General features: G+C 34.8%; 1 protein-coding gene across 5 annotated transcripts; it reads left to right on the top strand.

The window, feature by feature from the left end:
* Positions 1 to 838: 838 nt before the first annotated feature.
* LOC106306357 (putative polyol transporter 1) lies at positions 839 to 4,370 on the top strand. 5 transcript variants are annotated; one of them, XM_013742942.1, is made up of 5 exons: positions 839 to 1,275; positions 1,386 to 1,793; positions 2,526 to 2,655; positions 2,730 to 3,076; positions 3,164 to 4,370. In XM_013742942.1, the coding sequence occupies exons 2-5, from the start codon at positions 1,767 to 1,769 to the stop codon at positions 4,223 to 4,225; spliced, it is 1,566 nt and encodes a 521-aa protein (XP_013598396.1). In that variant the 5' UTR covers positions 839 to 1,275; positions 1,386 to 1,766; the 3' UTR covers positions 4,226 to 4,370. The 5 variants fall into 5 exon arrangements, with proteins under 5 accessions (XP_013598396.1, XP_013598397.1, XP_013598399.1 ...); XM_013742943.1 differs by having other exon boundaries at positions 839 to 1,635; positions 1,700 to 1,793; XM_013742945.1 differs by having other exon boundaries at positions 839 to 1,635; positions 2,521 to 2,655.
* The last annotated feature ends 15,983 nt before the right edge of the window (positions 4,371 to 20,353 follow it).

Genomic DNA, 20,353 nt, shown 5'->3' with positions numbered 1-20,353 from the left:
TTCTTTAAATGGCTAAGCCGAAATCATTTTCAGAAATTAATCAAATAATATTTTATCTTTGATGCTTTTGGCTTCTATTTTCAAAAGGAGATAAAAATCCTGTAAAATGAAGAAAAACAGGCTCCCTAATAAGTTAATAGGATGAAACAAAAGTCTACAAAATCGTTAATGAGATAAAAATAAAAAATAAAAAGCGAGTCAAGCTTAAAGAACAGCATTAGTGAAAAACTAAATAAATGATTCACAAAAACGGTGAAAAACACAACAATTTTCTTAGCAAAAGAAAAACCATATCAACAGTTTATTTCAGAAACAAAAAAATTTGTATTTAAAAAAATAAATAATATATATGTATATATATATATATAATTTAGCAAAATCAAAATTAAAAAAAAAAGCAACTCCTTGTGAAGCGTGAAAACCCCTAGTAAATCAATAAACTATCATAGTCAACCATTATTAATTTATAGAATTTTTACTATATTTTTTTTTTGATCGGTTGGGTGATATTTTTTTATCCATTTGAATATAAAAATTTGTAACAAAGTTTTTTCTTTATATATAACTTTATCTCTTATTTTTCCTATTATCATATATTGTAATTCTAAATTTAGTTAATGTATTAATTTAATTTTCATGTATATAGCTCAAAACTCTTTGAAATAATTTAAAATATATATATCATAGGATTTGATTGTTTATTAGTGTAGTAACTCAGAGTAATTAAAGAAGAGATAATGAGAGGGAAAAAATATGGAAAATAGAAAAGAAAAAGCATAAATTAAACCATTATCAACGAAACAATAAAGTATATATTTTTCATTTGATTGTTGAAATATTAGCAGAAGTCAAAGTAAATATGTTTACCTAAAAAAAAAACTTAAAACTCCCCGTATTCTCTCTAGAAAAACCAGATCTAGGGTATGACGGCGGTCGACTCCGGTGGCTCTCACAGCACCGGAGTCGAATTTCTTTGCTTTGTTGTTGTGTTCTCTGGTTGTCCTCTGAAGGTGTGGTGAGGATCCGACTTGTTGGATGGGTGTGAAGATTCCGGCGTGGAGGAGCGTGGTGGCGCGTGAAGTTCGTTTACAGAGCCCTACGGCTAAAGGCGGGTCTTTTCTAGATAATGAAGACGTGTACGGTTGGTTTCTCACCGGCATCAGAGTTTGTTTCTCCTTTTAATCTCTAGATCTACTGGTCTTGGCGCAGGACTTGTGCTTAAAGAGTATGGAGCCTCTTCTCCCTATGGTCTCTGCGGTATCTATCCTATAGTGGGTCTGTTCTCGCTCACCTTTGAAGTTGTTCGTTGTTAAGGTTTCGTTTAGTTTGTGGTTTTTCCGCTAGTCTTCTGAGATTGATCTTGATTGATCTGTCATGGAGTTTAGAAGCTGGCTTTGCTGCGATACAACAACGGTGTAGCTGAACAATAGTGGTGTGTGGAGAGCAGCTGAAGGTTATTGTCGAGAAGAAGAGTTGGTTCAGGTTACGTCTCAATCTCCCAGGTTCGAGAGAATTCATCTCCTGCCCTTTGAATAAATGCCATTTCTAGGTTGTCCTCGGCCTCTGGATTTCCTCAGTGGCTTCTTCGTGTTGAAGCAATAGAAAGAGGTGGTGGTTTTGAGGCTCCGGATGAAGGTGCGGTTGAGTTGTGAGTTTTCTTGGGTGTTGTTTCGTTAATGTTTTTGTCTTGGTTTCACAGTGTTGGTGTATGGTCATCGTGAACGGGTGGTTTAGATGAGGGTTCCTGCTCTTCACAAAGTTCTTCTATGGTTCATGCTCTTTTTCTGTGTGTGGTAAAATTTCCGGCTTATCGTAAGACAATTAAGTTTAGTTTCTATCAATTTTTGATAGGTTATGGTTTAGTTGAAGGAATTTAGTTTGTATCTTGCTGTTCCAGTTGGTCTTTAGTTGCATGTTTCTTGGGCTATCGTCTCCCTCGTTTGGGCTTAGTTTCCGGGGAAGTTCATATGTTCCTCCGGCTCTAGTATTTCACCCATGTATTTTAACAAGATATCAATGAAAAATCAGTTGGGAAAAAAAATGTTTACCTCTAAATGTATCACTAAAGTATCTCGATATATGTGACATACAGCACAACCATAATCTTTTTCTTATTACAAAAAAGAAAATTTACAATCTTTGATTTAAACTAATCATAACTTCTGTTTCAACTGTGGGATAGACAGAAACAAAAGCAAACAAAAAGAGACGGATCTTGTTAGATCTGTTCTTACTGTAAACTCCTAATTTTAGGAAAACACTTGTAGATAAGAAGAAGAACCATGGCTGTTTATATCTTCTAATCTAATTTTTATCCCTGGGATATATATTTAACCATAACAGATAATCAATTAACTAGGTATTTGTTTTAACAGTCAATAGTATTTAGTTTCTGTTGTGAGCATTACACATTTATTTAAACCCTTTGATCATCCTCCCTTTCATCATCCACAAGAACCAAAGTTCATCTGCCAGTCATACTCTGTTCTATTAATTAATTTCATTGTCTTGCAATCATAGCGAAGACGATGAGTTCCTCTGGAATAGAAAAAGGTGTTGTTACTACAGAGGTCGAGGCGCCGAGGGGGAATAGAAGCCGGTTTGCTTTTGCATGTGCAATCTTAGCCTCCATGACTTCAATCATCCTTGGTTACGGTACGATTTTATTCTAACGATCCATGTCATAGTTGGTTTCTGTAATCGTCCTTACATATCTATGGATGTTGCAGACATTGGAGTGATGAGTGGAGCTGCAATTTTTATAAAAGAAGATTTGAAACTGTCAGACGTACAGCTTGAGATACTTATGGGAATTTTAAACATCTACTCTCTGGTAGGTTCAGGCGCCGCGGGTAGAACTTCTGATTGGATTGGGAGGCGATACACCATAGTGTTGGCAGGAGCCTTCTTCTTTTGTGGTGCCCTTCTCATGGGGTTTGCCACAAATTATCCTTTCATTATGGTTGGCCGTTTTGTAGCTGGTATTGGCGTCGGTTATGCTATGATGATTGCACCGGTTTACACAGCTGAAGTTGCTCCTGCTACTTCTCGTGGTTTTCTCAGCTCTTTCCCTGAGGTATAATAGATCTGACCTTTCTAATTTTAGATATAATAAAAAAAATTGTATATGAAACGTAGTGCTTATATGTTCTTTTGTATGCAGATATTTATCAACATTGGTATACTTCTTGGGTACGTATCAAATTACTTTTTCTCCAAGCTTCCGGTGCATCTTGGGTGGCGGTTCATGTTAGGTGTCGGATCAATTCCCTCGGTGTGCCTAGCCATCGGAGTGTTGGCAATGCCCGAGTCTCCGAGATGGCTAGTCCTCCAGGGTCGCCTTGGGGATGCTTTTAAAGTTCTTGACAAAACCTCAAACACCAAAGAAGAGGCCATCTCTAGACTCAATGACATCAAACGGGCTGCCGGAATCCCCGAGGACATAACAGACGATGTTATTGTTGTTCCCAACAGGAAGAGTGCCGGAAAAGGCGTGTGGAAGGATCTTCTTGTCCGACCAACCCCTGCTGTCCGACATATCCTAATAGCATGCCTCGGTATCCATTTCTCTCAGCAAGCCTCCGGTATTGATGCGGTCGTCCTTTACTCTCCAAGCATCTTCCAAAAGGCTGGACTGAAATCCAAGAACGACCAGCTCTTGGCAACTGTCGCTGTTGGAGTTGTCAAAACACTCTTTATCGTTGTAGGGACTTGCGTGGTCGACCGGTTTGGACGTCGTGCCTTGTTGCTCACGAGTATTGGCGGAATGTTTCTTTCCTTGACCGCACTTGGGACTAGTCTTACAGTCATCGACAGAAATCCAGGACAGACGCTCAAGTGGGCTATTGGGCTTAGCGTTACGACAGTAATGACATTTGTAGCAACATTCTCAATAGGTGCCGGCCCAGTGACGTGGGTCTACTGCTCAGAGATATTCCCTGTGAGGCTAAGAGCTCAAGGGGCAAGTTTGGGAGTGATGTTGAATAGATTGATGAGTGGTATTATCGGAATGACATTCCTATCGCTTTCTAAAGGTTTAACCATTGGTGGTGCATTCCTTCTATTTGCCGGAGTTGCTGCCGCTGCATGGGTCTTCTTCTTTACTTTTCTTCCAGAGACACGAGGTATGCCTTTGGAAGAGATGGAGAGTCTTTTCGGGAGCTACACTGCAAACAAGAAGAAAAATGTTACGGAGGAAGGTACAGAAGTGGTTGAGGAACACTGATAAGTAATAATGAAATATGTTGTTGTGAGTATTGGGGACGTTTCATAAATTAAATACAAAAATAACATGTGTAAATAATGTATGTATCCATCTAGCTCAACTTATTAACTAAGTTCAACTTTATTTTAATGAGAATTTGAGTTCTGCTGCTATTTTTTTTTTTAAATCGACAATCACATAAAAACTCTACAAAGATATAGTCATCACACATAGGGGAGAACGATCTTCAATAGACTCATCGCTTTTTATTTTCTCATAACAAATATATCTTCTTTATAAATAAAGTAGAGTTTGGTCCCTCCACAGGCGTCCACGTCGACAAAGAGGGATGGGTGTTTTTTGACACGTGTAGCTTCCCAATTCTTCGACAAACTCTTTATGTGAACAAAAGCTATTTGGCATGTGGGCTTATCGATACTTCTTGTCATTTTGTTCAGGCCCACTGTAACGTCCGTTTCACCACCTTACGAAGATCAACCTAGAGAACAACCCCGTCCGATGAATTTCCTGTAACACCTTCAGTTTTCATTTATTTTTTTCTTTTAATCCGAGCATTTTCCTTTCGATATCTAGGGTTCATATTCATCGTCTTCATCGATCTCTAACATCCTCTTCTTTTTCTTCTTCACTTCATCAGTTTACGCTTGATTCGTCACCACCGTACGTCCATCTACTACCTATCTCATCTCCGATGGAATCGACTGTGGAAGTCTCGGCTCTTGATCTGTTATCAAGACAGTGGTCTCGGATGAAGAGAAAGAGGAAGCTTGGTAACGTGTTTTTAATTTGGTTTATGGATTTCTCATGTTCACGGCAGCTATGTATCTATCTGCCGAAAGTGAGATCCTACCCTTGAATCATCGGTGGTTTGTTTCTTTCCATGCTCGGAGCACAGCCTGAAGCTATACTTATTATGGGTAGGTGAAAATGTAGATTCTTTATTGAACTTTGAGATATAAAAAGTGAATCGTTGTTTGGTTCTGCGAATCAAATAGTGAGTAGCAAAGATACTTTGATGTGTAACTTTATATGTGAGAGATTGAAAGTGAATCTTTGTTTAGTCAATGAGTCAATTTTTTCTCTGTCAATATAACTTTTTCCTGTAAAGTTTGAGATTTGCTCTTTTGGGTTTTGAATCTTTTGGTGTTTGTTTAAATATCTGGACTTTCTGGAGATGTAGCAACTGCGCAAAGCCAAGCCTCTGTGGGAATGGGTTTACTCGCTGGGCTCAACCTTTATGGTTCTCACTGGTATTTAGGGAACTTGCACAGTTTTTAGCAAGTGTGACATTCGTTATGCTATTGTTGTAAACAACCAAGACACTAAAAGGCTTCCATATAAGTAAGGTAAGGAGAAAGTGTTTATTATGTCTTATGGATTGGATTCTTCATTTTTTTCTCTTACTTATAAAACTGTGATCATTGTTGCCTCTGTAGATTCTGGTGTTAGTGTTGATGTTTGGACCAGCTATGCTGTGAGAATAATGGCTATATCGGTTTTCTCGTTTGTCATTGTCTAGCTTCCTTTAGTGTTGAACTCAACTTCTGGAAGACACTTGGCCGTGTTGGTTGCTTTAATGGCTCAGCTCTAATGTAAAGCTCGCGGATCCACACTTATAAATAAGCGACTTCTATTATGTGCAGTTAATCACTTTCTTCTTCTACATCATTGTAATCTTCACAAACCCATCAATCCGGAATGAACTCTTCTAATCTGCTCGCTGACTTGAAGGCATGACATTGTAGCACAACCGTCGAAGTCCGGTTGCTGAGAATTTGGGAAGCCCGTAATTGAAAAAGGAGGCAAAGTTCAAGCTCATATTTCATCTACGCTGTTGTTGTTACGCGAAGCAATAACAATTTCAAGCTCTCTACTTCTCCTCTTTCGATATGATCCAATGATCAGATCGCGTTTGCTGAGAGCTAACCGATCTGGATAATCCAATACCAACGGACGTGCTCAGATTCCGCAATCATAATCATTTAATAAGTTTGACCAAAAAAAATCATTTAATACGATTATTAAATTATAACTAACGTCAGGATGAGCTTACTTCGCTTTTTCGTGTATTGTATTTGTACCTATGAGATTCTTTTTTTGTCAAATATGTATCTTTAATCTTTTTTCTTCTTCTAAGTATCTATAACCTATTAGCTCAGTTTGCATACATACACTCATGCTATCATAATCGAATTTCAAATTCTCTTAACTTATACAACTAAACCTCGCTACATACTATTCCATTCCTAAAATTATTAAAATCTCAAATTTAAAAAGAAGAACGCTAAATATCATCATAAGTTTGAAATTATGAAATCTACTACATCTTTCGAGCTCTTATGAAATCCCCTACATCTTTATATTTGGACTAATTATATTTACACTACATTAAATGTTCTTAATGTTTTTTTTATAACAAATCATGTCTTTAACACAAATCAGGTATAATTTTTATAAACATAAATAAATATTCATACACATTTTTTTATTAAATAACAAAATTAATAAATTTAGTTATACTGATATATTTATATTTTTATTATTTTAAAATTATGGAAGATACATAAACTCAATAATAAATATCATATCATCTTCATATATATCACCTCATTTAAATATCTAATTTGAATAATTTTGATATTTAAATATAAAAAAAAATTTTAAATAACTGTAAAATGTTATTAATAATCTTTTAATATTTACATGTGTGAGGAAATTGAAAAAGTACACAAAGTTACATCATAAACTATAAAATACAGCATAATTTTTTTTTAATAGAACATAAATAATAAATTTGATTATCTTAATATATTTATAAAATATATAAATCAAAAACCAATCATATAAATCAGAGACCCACGACAATAGTCTGTTTGACTTTTTCAAAGCCAAATCACCACGGCAATACAAAATCAAAAACAAACAACAATATGTTCATGTCGTTTCAAATTTAACGATTACGAGCAAACTTTACTCAGCTTTGTAGTAACTGTTTGATGCATTAACTAAAATCCACCTACGCTAGCCTACAATGTTACCACTAAATTACCATTCTCAATAAATTATTTCATTAACTCACACATAACTCAATAGAAACGTTTTGTGCCGCTCACACGGATATAAAAGACTAGCGACCTCCACTACAATCCAACAACCTCTTCCAAAATCTATCTTTCAAAATAAGAGCAAATCAGCCATTCTCTAACATCGACGACCTCCCTAAAGAAATCCTAGGAGATATCATCCCCCGGGTTAACCAATCCGTAACTTCATGCGATCATCACCAATCCTTGACAAAGCCGCTTAGAAGTCAAAACAAAAATGGCTACAAGACTATGACCTTTTAAGCCACACTGTTTACGTTCTTTTCCACTAAATAATACATTATCGTTTAATTTTCACATATTATTTCCACCAATGTATTCGCTCGGCAAAAAAATAACATTTTATTATATGTACAAAACAACCACACTTAATTAAACAATATATCCCAACTACAAAAGCTCAAATACAATTCAAAAGATGATGTTCAGTCTTAACCGCTTATCCAGTGACTTAAACTTGCAAGTAAACAACTACAACGTTAATTGCAAACCAACTCTTACAGTTAGAGTACCATATTAACGATTACATTAAATGCACATACTGTATTCAAAATTGCTCATATCTAAAGTTCAACTGACTTTTTATTCATGTAGCTTGCTTTCTTAAATATAATTTCCAGTTATCAAAATGCAAAATATGAGTACAGATAATTTTAGTTTTTTCATCATGAATAAATAAACAACACTTTTTCATTTATTTACCATTATATATTTCTATAACCGATTCACTGTATATGTAAGATATATTTAAATACAAAATCAAATAAAAAATATAATTTAAATTATAGAGAATCTCGGGTGTAGCCCGGGCCAACCCCTAGTATATATATAAAGTATAATGCTCTCTTCATCTGTGACAAAAGAAAAACTCTCTTCATTTGTGCTACCACGTTATCCAGAGGGAAGGGCAAATCACGACACACCTGCACTTCTACTTACTTGGTTTAAACCTCCGCTTTACTCGTTTCTATAATTGGGCTGTGAAACTAAATAGGTCCACTTCAACCTTAGCAGTTAGCATAATTATTTCATACTTGGGTGTTACCTCCCATATTCTCGGCCCTTTCCATTTTACACCGTTTCCATCGTCTCACATGCCCTAATTATTACCGTCTCAGTGGCATCTCTAACCCAACACCATTTTTCCTCCAAAATGTAGTAAAAGTAAATATGGAGTAAAAAGTACTCCAACCATACTTCATTTCTTACTCCATAACGGGATTTAGTCTATAAATGGAATAATCTATTTTTTGTTTGTTCATTGGAATGGAAAATAGAATAGAGTTGAGCATTTTTACTCTACACTTGCTTTTACTCCATTTTGAAAAAAAAATGGAGTTTTACATTGAAGATGGTGTAAGAAACGCACACAACATCTGATTAAGCTTTCCGTTGTCCCTAAACCCAAACTCCCACTACATCACAATAAATTCACATAATCCTCTTCCTTAGCTCATCCGGCAATTTTCTCTTATAATTGGAATGTCAATTTTGATAATTCTCATCAGCTTCATCCAACTCATTTCTATCTCTCTGCTGAACTACTTAGCTTCAACCCACCAGAAAATTTCCGTAAAAATCAAGTGTTGGAGGAGGAAATTTCATTCCAATGGAAGAACCAGGGTTCGATTAAGTGAGCATAGGACCCATAATAGATGACCTCGATCGATCCAAGCTGCATCTAATTAACTTCTTCCTCAAAACTTTTATCGATAATGGTTCCTTTTTAGCCATAGAGATTAAACCAAACTCAATCCTTCACCTCTACTTCAAAGTCTTTGTCTTCTCCGCAACCTCGACTCCTCGCCATGGCAACAAACTACTTCAAAGTCTTCATCTTCTCTGCGACCTCGACTCCTCCTGTCATCTCTTCCGCGGCTCCGGTTGATCTCCGGTGGTACAACTGCGATTGCCTTCCTCTGTTGCCGTGACCAAGCTTCCTCCGCGGCGTGAGCCGCATTCGTTGTTTTACAGCTGCAACCTCATAAGCTCGCGCCCAACATCCACGGCATCTACTAGCTTCCAAATTCATCGATTTCACCTCCAAATGCAGCGGATCTCATGCCGCGGCAGCCAATCCGTGATTTGTCAACGCAATGAGCCAAATCCCTTGAAGAGCTTGAGATCGGATCTGATTGTTGAACACACTCAATCTGATAAACAACTCAAGTTACACTTATTTCTAATTTGGTCCTTTCTCTTTTGTTTGTTCTTGATTTATGTAAAAAACTACCAAAGGAGCGCTCCAACCCTGTATATGCAATTCAACACATAAACTTGAAAAATTTTATATGATAGTCTTTTTTTTTTTTAGTTTTTTGTCAAAAATATAGCACTCCATGAAAAAAATGACCAATTTTTTTTTATTAAAAAATAAAAATACATTTGTACCATAGGGTTAACTAATCTAGACTTAGGGTTTAGAGTTAAGGGGTGGAGTTTTGAGGAAAGAGTGTCAAATTTTTAAAAAATTAAAATTAAAATTAAAATTTTCAAACTAAAAAGGGCTATTTTGATCATTTTTCTTATTGAAAGTTATTTCTGTGACAAAAACTTTAAAAAAACTATTTGAGAGAATTGCCCTATAAACTTATCTAAAAACATCTAAATAATCATAAAATTACTTAAATTAACTACAAATATATACTGAAATCCATTAAAATTATTATATATCACATATATGCTCAAATTAATTTATGAGAACAAGCTTATCAAAACCCAAAATGACATCTAACCAATGTTTTTAAATCCGACCCGGACACTGAACCAGACGATTTACCGTATCCCTGGGTCACTGGGTCGACCACGGGTGAACTGCGTGTTAATAAATGATGGTAAACTTGAATAATGGCATCAACAAAGTGGTAAAGATGAAAATTCCCATAAAACCATTTCAAGCTCACCTTTATGCTTTTACTCCAATATAATTTTATAATATAATTTTTTATTTTTAGAAAAATAGAAAATGTTATTTTTATTACTAAATTTATAGATAAGAATAATATTTTATATATATATATATATATTTTTAAAAAAACTTTCCATTGTATACAATAACTGGAGCAATACTTCTGTAATAGATTTTTCTATTTTTAAAGAAATATTTATAGATATATACTAGAAATGATCCGAAACCTCTGCTATAAAATTATTTAACAACACCCCTATAAAACACATGAAAGTAAAATCACACAACAAAAAGTAGCACCACAAATGCCCTTAGAGCACTTTTATCCCTGACTTTTAAGAGGTTTTAAGGGCTGTGGGCCCCACAAAAAAACTAAAACCCACCTTTCTTCCTCTTCTGCAAGAGTCGAGTGTCGAGTTTGGTGGAGTTTTTGTACTGTTGGCGGACCCCACAGACACGTGGCGGTCCGCGATTAGTCCGTTTTTTTAAAAAAATTATTTTTTAAATCGGACAAAAAAAAACCTAAGAACCCACGCCGTTAATCATGCTCTAATCCAAACAATATTAGTCAGCCCAACTCTACATTTTCACATCTAAATTGTGTTTAGTTTAGATAAATAAATATATATATATATATATATATATATATTTTTTGGTATAACTAATACAACATATTCAACTACACAATAATATGAGAATTCGGCCAAAAAAACCTTAACTTTGCACGAATTGCCAAAAGAAACATGAACTTTTGGGCTGACCAAAAAAACACCAAACTTTCATTGACTTTAGAATTAATTAACAATGTTTTCGCTGACTTGCCAATTTAGCACGCCGTCAATAAATTTAACAGAAATATTTGACGTCGTTTATTGTTGGCGCTAAGTGAAACGACGTCGTTTTACATGATTTGAAATTAAAAATATGTAGACCCCTGGATTCGAACACAGGTTGTTTGGTCAAATGGCAAGGTCTTTTACCACTAGGCTAGTGGAACTATCAATGTACTTACTAACATGTTTACTTTTATTTATTGATTGAATATAAAAATATTCTCTAAAAACTTAAAAAGATCTTTAAAATTCCAAAAAATTGAAAAAAAAGAAATTTTTTATAAAATCAATTTTGAAATTAAAATTGAAAATAAAATTTTATTTTTCTTTACAAAAATAAAATTTTATATTTCTTAAGAAAAAAATCTCCCAAAATTTTCATAAAATTAATTTTGAATTAAAATTAAAATATTTTTTTTCTTTAAAAAGTCAAAAAGTTTCCAAAATTTTCATTTTTTTAAAAAATCCAAATTTTTTAAAAATTATAATAAAATGCAAAAAATTAAAGTTACAATTATCAACTTTTTATGTGTGTATAATTAATTTCAACTTTTAGCAAATGTATTAAAAAAATTGAAAATTTTGGAAGATTTTTTATTTTATGAAAATCAAAATTTTATTTTATTTTCTATTTTAATTTCAAAATTAATTTTATAAAAAAATTCTTTATTTTTTCAATTGTTTTGGAATTTTAAAGATCTTTTTAAGTTTTTAGAAAATTTTGGAAGAGTTTTTATTTTATTTTTTTTAAATAAAATTTTGTTTTTTAAAAAGAAAATTAATTTATTTTATAAAAATCTTCTTTATTTTTTATTTTTTGGAATTTTAAAGATCTTATTAAGTTTTTAGAGAATTTTTAATATTTAATATGTACCAAATAAAAGTAAACAAGCTAGTAAGTACATTGAAAGTGTGAGTAGCCTAGTGGTAAAATACCTTGCCATTTGACCAACCAACTTGGGTTCGAATCCAGGGGTCTACATATTTTTCATTTCAACTCATATAAAACGACGTCGTTTCACTTAACGCCAACAATAAACGATGTCAAATATTTCTGTTAAATTTGTTGACGGCGTGCTAAATTGGCAAGTCAGCGAAAACATTATTAATTAATTCTAAAGTCAATGAAAGTTTAGTGTTTTTTTTTTCAGCTCAAAAGTTCATGTTTCTTTTGGCAATTCGTACAAAGTTGAGGTTTTTTTTGGCCGAATTCTCATTTACAAATGGTACAACTTGTACAATTACTCGACATTAGTACACATAGTACAATTGAAACTAGTACACATAGTACAACTGAAACTGGTATAACTAGTGCAACTACAACGAGTATAATTAGTATAATTAGAACAACTATAACTAGTACAATTTTATAACTAATATTACTATATTAAGGTTTTTGTTTCCAGCGAATAATGTTATAGAAGAGGATAATGTAGAACCAATGAAAATGTTGGTCTAATTTTCCCATGCATGAATTTGTCAATATATATTAAAATTTTGTTTTATATAATATTTAATTGAATAATTAGTTGTTTTACCAGTTGTACTAGTTGTATTATTTACAGAAAAAATCATTTTTATCTTTTTGCTATTGAAACCAAAAAAGACAATTGTCAAGCCGAAAAATGTTACAGTAGTAAAGGTTTAGAAGAATATATTCCAGAAGTTGACACAAAAACCATCAAGAGTTCAAAAGGACGTATAAGCATTCATGTTTGGTGTTTGGATTACGATAATAATAGTATGACTGATACAACTGGTTTAACTACAATTATAGTATTGCTAGTTTAATTTTGGCAACATTTGAGTTGCGTTGTTTTAACATCGGATGGTAGGTTTCTCTTCCCAAGATCTATTAAAACTTATGTTTCTTATGAAATAAATTGTGTTTAGTTTAAATATATATATATATATATATATATATATATATATATATATAAAATAAATATTTACAAATGGTACAACTAGTACAACTACTCGACATTAGTAACCACAACATTTTAAACATGATACATATTTTAAACTTGAAGCACATTTAAAACAATACTAAATAAAATAATAAGTAGTTGTACTAGTTTTCTAGTTGTACCAACTCTATATAGTTGTACTAGTTTTTGAGTAGTACCAATTTGTGTATAGTTGTACTGGTAGAAGTTTCATTAACTTACCTTAGTTGTACCACTTCTTTATGTGTACATGTCTTTGCCCCAATAAAATGAAATCATCAGTTTTGTTAAAATACATTTCATATATGTTTTCCAAAAATTATATGGACAAAGAAGTTAACAAATCTTAAAAGTATAAGGTAGATCATGCAAACATATGTGATAGTGTTATAATTGCCAAAAAACATTTTTTTTTTTAAAAAAAACTTATCTAAACACTTGCCAATTTGGCCAGCTAATTGTTTTTTCATATGCAGTACCCAATTAAATATTTAAATTTCAGAACTTGAATAGTTGTCCTAGTTATACCAGTATTACTAATGTGTTCAAGTATGATACACATTTAAAACGTGGTCAACATTTAAAACAATATTAAATTAAAATAACAAGTAGTTGTACCAGTTTTCTAGTTGTACCTTCTGTACATAGTTGTACTAGTTTTTGAGTTGTACCACCTTGTGCATAGTTGTACTTTGACAGGGAAATCGAAAAATATTAGTTGTACCACATAATAAATATATTTACATAAGTTGTACCATTTATTTATGTGTACATAGCTTTTCCCAGTTACAATGAAATCATCAATTTCGTAAAAATACATTTCATGTATGTTTTCCATAAATTATGTAGACAGACAAGTTAACAAACTTTAAAGTATAAGGTAGATCATGTAAACTTATGTGATGGTGTAAGAATTGCCAAAAACAAAAAAAAAACAAAAAATCATTAAAAAATAAGGAATCTATCTAAACACTTACCAGTTTGGCCATTTGATTGTTTTTTCATATAGAATACCGAATTGATTTTGTCAATTTCTGAGATGTTAAAGTTGTACCAGTTGTACCAGTAATACTCGTTTAATATAAAATAAAAAAATTATACCAAATGATTTATATTTTTAGTTTTGGGAGTTGTACCAATATTTTCACATTATAACTTTGTAAATATATTTTTGATGTTTATTTTTCATAATAATATGGTCAATCTAATTAACAAACCTTAAAAGTATAAGGTATCTTATGTAAAATTGATAGTGTAATTTAATAATTTAACAAAAATTGAAGAACCTTAAAAAAATAGATGAAATTTTATCATCATATGTAAAAAATGATTTAATAGTTGAGTTAATTATAGTAGATCAAATTGTACACGAATTATAACATTTATATACCAGTTATATTATTTCTTAACATGTTTAGTTGTATGAATTATGCTAGTTGTACCTAGTCGAATGAGAAAATGAAATAATGAAAATCGTGTGGCTATGAGTTATTTATGCGGTCAGATTAAAGAGGGAGAGAGGAGAGAGAATGAGAGATCTGTGAAAGTGTGTGGCCAAGATTAAAACATAGAAAAGATGATCAACGGCTCTGGTTGAATGGAACTTTTGTAAATATAACATTTTTCTTTCCTTCTCTTAATCCGACAGTTCTGATTTAAACAAAGATTATAGAATCCAATGACTCATATTATTCATTAAGGGTAATATGGTAGTTCACAATCACTTGGTCCATACAGATTTTTTAGGATGTGGTAGATTTTTTTTTTGCCTTTTGGTCTATAGTAGATTTTAGTCTGTTTCTCACGAGTCACGACCTTTGCAATTCTTCTCATAGATCTCAAACTAAATTATCAATCTTCTCACAATCCTCTGCAATCTCATCTCTTCATCTCTCATAACCTTTGGTCATCTGCAATCTTCTTCTTTCTGGTGAAGCTCATCACCTTCTCCTTTTGAAACCATCACTCGTCACCACCACCACCGCTCGTCATCACCATCGCCTTCTGACACCATAGACCTCTATCTCTCTCTCTCATTTTGTTTTTATTTCGATCCTAATCTCAATCTCTCCGCATATCACCTCTCTTCTCTCTCAAACTCACCACTTCTCAATCAGTCGATGAAGATAGGTACAATCTGATAATTTTGTTCTTTAATTGTTGATTCTTTGATTAACTTGTTTTTGTTTGTACGAAGGTTTCAGAGAATTAAAGGCTGGAGAAAACAGACTAAGCTTGGAGAATCAGAGCAAGGTTGTGATGAACACATGATAAGAGGTGTCGGAGAAGACATTGCAACGGCGTCGAAGATGGTAAAGAAGATATGGAGGAAATTGAAGAGCCAAAGTGAGAGAAGAGAAGATGAGAATCTGAAGCTAAGAAGTGATAGAAGAAATATGTCGGAGAAGTATGGTTCCAAGCTCGCCGTCGTCCTTACCTATAACTCGAGAAATCGTCTCCAGTGCCCTTGGATCAAAATTTTAAAGCTATGATCTCCTCGTTATAACTCTATTTTCGTTTACAATTAATTTTAAATAAAAAAAAATGAGTGAAATATTAATAAACCAGCGGAAGTGACGATGTTTACAAAGAAAACCAGGGTCAAACCCACCCATCTAACGACCCATCAGATCTATTTGGGTAAACCAACTAAACCAACGAAAACCCTAAAATCAAACACGATTTCTAATCGCTTGCCCCATTATTTTTACTTTTACTCACCTTTCCTCTTATTTTGTTCTATCTCTTCGACTTGGAGAGTTTCTCTGTTAAATTTTTTGAAACTCTCTATCTCTCGAGATTGCGTAACTAGGACAACTAAGGGAGCAAGAGATCTCGTCGGAGCAAACGAAGAGATCTCGCAAATCCAACCACAACCATCGAGAGGTTAATCTTTCTCCTTTCAATTTAGGATTTCGAAGGGTTGTCTCTTGTAAATTCGCACGATTTGAAGACAAATCGGAACTCGATCTCGTCGAATCGGACTCATTCTGTTGTGTCTCTCTCTCTATTTGGTCTCATTCCATCATTGTCGTTGCAGGAAGTAAAAATGGCGAAAACACGATGGACTAGGAGGAAGAAAACGAAAGCATTGAAGGATATATCTACTCCTTCAAAATATGTTCCAGAGGTTGATGTTGAGGAGAACGTAGTACAAGAGGAAGAGAGGTCAGAGGAAGAAGAGGCGAACTTGGGTGAGAATGATGTAGAAGAGAATGAGGAGAAGTCATGAGAAGAGGAAGAGGAAGAAAGATCAGAGGAAGAAGAGGCGAAGTTGGATAAGAATGAGGAGAAGTTAGGAGAAGAGGAAGAGAGATCAGAGGAAGAATAGGCAAACTTGGATGAGAAAATGATGTAGAAGAGAATGAAGAGAACTCAGGAGAAGAGGAAGAGAGATCAGAGAAAGAAGAGGTGAACTTGGATGAGAATGATGTAGAAGAGAATAAGGAGAACTCAGGAGAAGAGGAAGCGAGATCAGAGGAAGAAGAGACTAACCGTGAGAATGATCCTCTAGGTGAAAATGTGCATAGAAATGATGAAGGAGCTAGAGAAGAAGGAAGTACCAATCCAACCTTAAGCGAGGTTGGTATTTCTACCTCTGTCTCATAGTTTCACAAAACAATTTGGTAGAACTAAGGATAACTGGTTTCTTTGTGATAACTTGTTTCTTTGTGATAGGATGAAATGATAATGTTTGATCTTATTTAGTAATTGGAGAGGTGTTACTGATGTGGTTGATGGTTTCGTGTAGGAGTAGCTTAAAATAGAGAGGATGTTATCTTGCACTACTCGTATAACTAAGTATAACTAAATGAAATTGTTTGTGGTTTGTTTGCAGGATTCCGTTGAAGATGAGCCGCCGGCGATAAAACCGTTGGGCATGTACTTCCCACCGTCTGAGTATAGGAAGAAGATCAAGATATCGACGAGGTGTTTTATTCCTGATGTAATGAAAACCCTAGAAGAATTACAACCTCCGAAGAGTGCGGTAGAGAAGAGGTGGTTTGAGAATCATTCACAGTTCAAACACATATTCCACATGCCACAGGCTGGAAACCACAAGGTAATGGGCATGTGGATGCTCCTTCTCCGAACCATACGCATAGTAAAGAAAAAAGAGGCATGGTTTACGGTGAATGGTTGTCTCATCCGCTATGGTATTAGAGAACATGCTTTGATATCTGGATTGAACTGTCAAAACTATCCATTGAACTAAAAGCTTAGGGGAGGCAAAAAATTTGTGAGGAAATGTTTTGGCGATAGAATAATAAGATATCAACACGTGATAGCAAAGGTGCAGGAGGGAATGGAACCTTCTCGTGATAGGTTGAGGCTGCTGGTCTTGTATTTCCTATCAAGTATTATAGTTGGGCAGAGAAGGAGCGGTGATGATGCCCCTCCCGGGAATAGAAGGAGCTGTTGATGATCTCAACTTATGTAGAACATTCCCTTGGGGTAGAATGTCCTTCGATTACATGCTGTAACAAATTTCTAACACTATGAGCCACTTTGATGGGAAGGTGAAAGAAGGTGTGATATGGCCAGTTTCCGCCTTTTGTATTCCAATTGAGGTAAGTATATATGTTTTAAATGTTGATGGAAAGTATGATATTGACACTGGAGAGGTATTTTTACATGTGTAGCTCCTAGCATTTGAGGCCATTACGAAATTGTCGGAGAAATTCTGAGAGTCAGTTGAAGACGTAGATGTAGACCCAACATGTCCACGGATGTGCCGATCAAGTTCAAGAGAAGTGAAATGAAGGGATTTCCCCTATCGAAAATAAATAAAGAACTCGGTAATACTAAAGTTAGTTGTTCCATGTATCAAAATATTATAGACTTGTACTGTTAGTTTATAGAAATTTTAATAAGGCGTTGACACTGCAGGACATTGAGAACATCTTGGCTTGTACTGACGAGGAAGGGACTCTACTACGTCGGATAACAGAACCAGAGGACATCAGAGATAAGGATGACGTGATTGTGGAGAGCTGGATGAAGAGGTTGGGTAGTGGTTATGTTGTAAGGTTTGAAGATATGTTTGAGGAAGATGTGGCTGCCAGAGAAGCCCCTCCCCCTCAGAATGGTGGAAAGGAGACAGAAGCCACCAATGAAGCAACATGGAACACATTTAAACTAAATGAAGTGGTAGAAGTCATAAACAGCTTCAAAGAAGATATTGGAGGGCGGCTGACGAGGATTGAGGAAAAGGTTGGAGAGATTGACTCAAGACTCGTTGCATCTGAAGGTTTCGTCCAGGAGCTGTTAGATGCTAGGAATGCGGATGCAGATGTGGAGGAGGAAGAGGACATGTCGAAGAGGCCAAAGAAGAAGTAAAAAAAAAAAACTGATCAATTGCTTTTGGTATTCGTTCTAAAACTTATGTTGCTTTGGGTGTGTTCTAAAACGTGTGTTGCTTAGGTGTGTTCTAAAACTTATGATGCTTTTGGTTTGTACTAAAAAGTAAAACTTATGATGCATTTGGAACTAGGTGAAAGTAGTACAATTTAGAAAAACTACGGGAACTAATACAACTAGATGAAACTAGTACAACAACTAGGTATGGTATTTTGTTTGGTACAAATAATTAAACCAGATTAAATTAAAAGAACTCGAAAACAACCCACTTCTCTCTCTTTGATCAGACATTTGACTCTCCTCTTCCCTAGAATCTCTAATAAAAATATTAATATATCATTTCTCTCAATAAACATCTTCTTCTTCAACTTTCCGTGGATACAAGGATACTTTTCAATGTCAAAGAACCTGCAAGTGCAACTTTTGGCTAGTAAATTCACCAAATATGGTTTCTCATCACTGCTCATAACACTGTATTCAAGGTTGAAAGTGTGTAGCTCCGACACAATTAGGTTTTCGGCTTCCCCCCATGTGTCATGCACAAAGTTCTCTACTAGAGGCACTAGTTTGCGCTCACTGAATCCTCTAACGGTCTCTTTCCTATGCTCATTAAACCAATCCGCAGTTTTTAACGATCGTATCTAGCAATGGTATCAAAGAGTACTTCCTAGCGTCTTTGAACACGATGTTCGTCGACTCCACAACGCTGCTTGTGTCGATGTTGTATCTATCTCCTGGAAACCAACACCTCACCCACTTTTCTTTCTCACTAATTTCCTCCAGATACTTCCCAGCAGATGGATACCGAGTCTTGAAACCATAATAAGCAGCATCGAATTCAGGCACTGTGTAAATCCGAGCAATGTTCATAAATCTACATTCAACAACATCCTTGTTGATGTTACTTACACGACCTTTCAGATTTTATGCCAAATGCCATATACAATGCGCATGATGAGCCATCGAAACACATTAGCTATGACATTGATGAGGCTTACATTTCTGTCACTCATAAACATCAACTCTGATGAATCCGGCACAACACTTTTCAACATCTCAAAAAACCAACTCCAACTGTCCTTATTCTCACCATCTAATACACCAAAGGCTAAAGGATAGTGGTGCCGATTAGGATTCTGGGCCGTGGAAAAAACTAGCACACCCCCATATCCAATTTTGAGAAATGTGGCATCCACGGTTATTACTTTCCTCATCACTTGAAAACCTTCTATGGTAGCTCCCAGAGCGATGAACAAATACTTTAATTTGTCTGACTCATCCAATTCTACGCTTGTTATTGTCCTTTACAGCTTCGTTTTTACCTCGCAAAGCAGTGGAGTACGATACCTTCACACCCAGTTTGTTCCACACAAGTTCAATGATGCTTTTAGGAGGAGGAGTTTCCATTATTCCTGGATAATCATCCTGCAATATCGATGCAACTAGCTGTGGTGTACCTTTCCTCCTTGAGTTCCATTTACTCAGACTTCCACCAGAGCATGTATGCATGTTGGTGTACGTTTTAATAGAGAACATTTCAGTCTTTTTAATCTTCGAAGCTCGTAGTCCCCATTCACAACCTTCCTTAAGACATTTTAGCACTAATCGCTGCTTATCCGAATTTACCACGTCAAATCCAAAACTTTTCGAACATGCGCCTCGATCCACCACTTCTTGCACTGCCTTTACTAACAAACTCTTGTTGTATTTTCAACCCCAGACCGTCTTCCCATGCCTCCATAAACTGACCCGGTTTGCCAAGAGGAGGAGCCTCTCCATATCTATCACACATTTCTAAGTCTTTTCTACCATTACCCACATTCCCATCAGCATTTTCATCCTTCTTTCCACCTGCGTTTTCATCTTCCTTTCCACCAACACTTTCATCCTCCTTTCCACCAGCATTTTCATCCAAATTTACTTCTTCAGCAACTTCTTCCAACATCTCCTCTATCGCCACTATCCCCCCCCCCCCC

This window comes from Brassica oleracea, chromosome C7 (assembly GCF_000695525.1).
Source record: "Brassica oleracea var. oleracea cultivar TO1000 chromosome C7, BOL, whole genome shotgun sequence".
NCBI classification, from domain to species: Eukaryota; Viridiplantae; Streptophyta; class Magnoliopsida; order Brassicales; family Brassicaceae; genus Brassica; species Brassica oleracea.
Note: the sequence above shows the minus strand (reverse complement) of the source record. Positions and strands in the feature narration are given on the sequence as shown.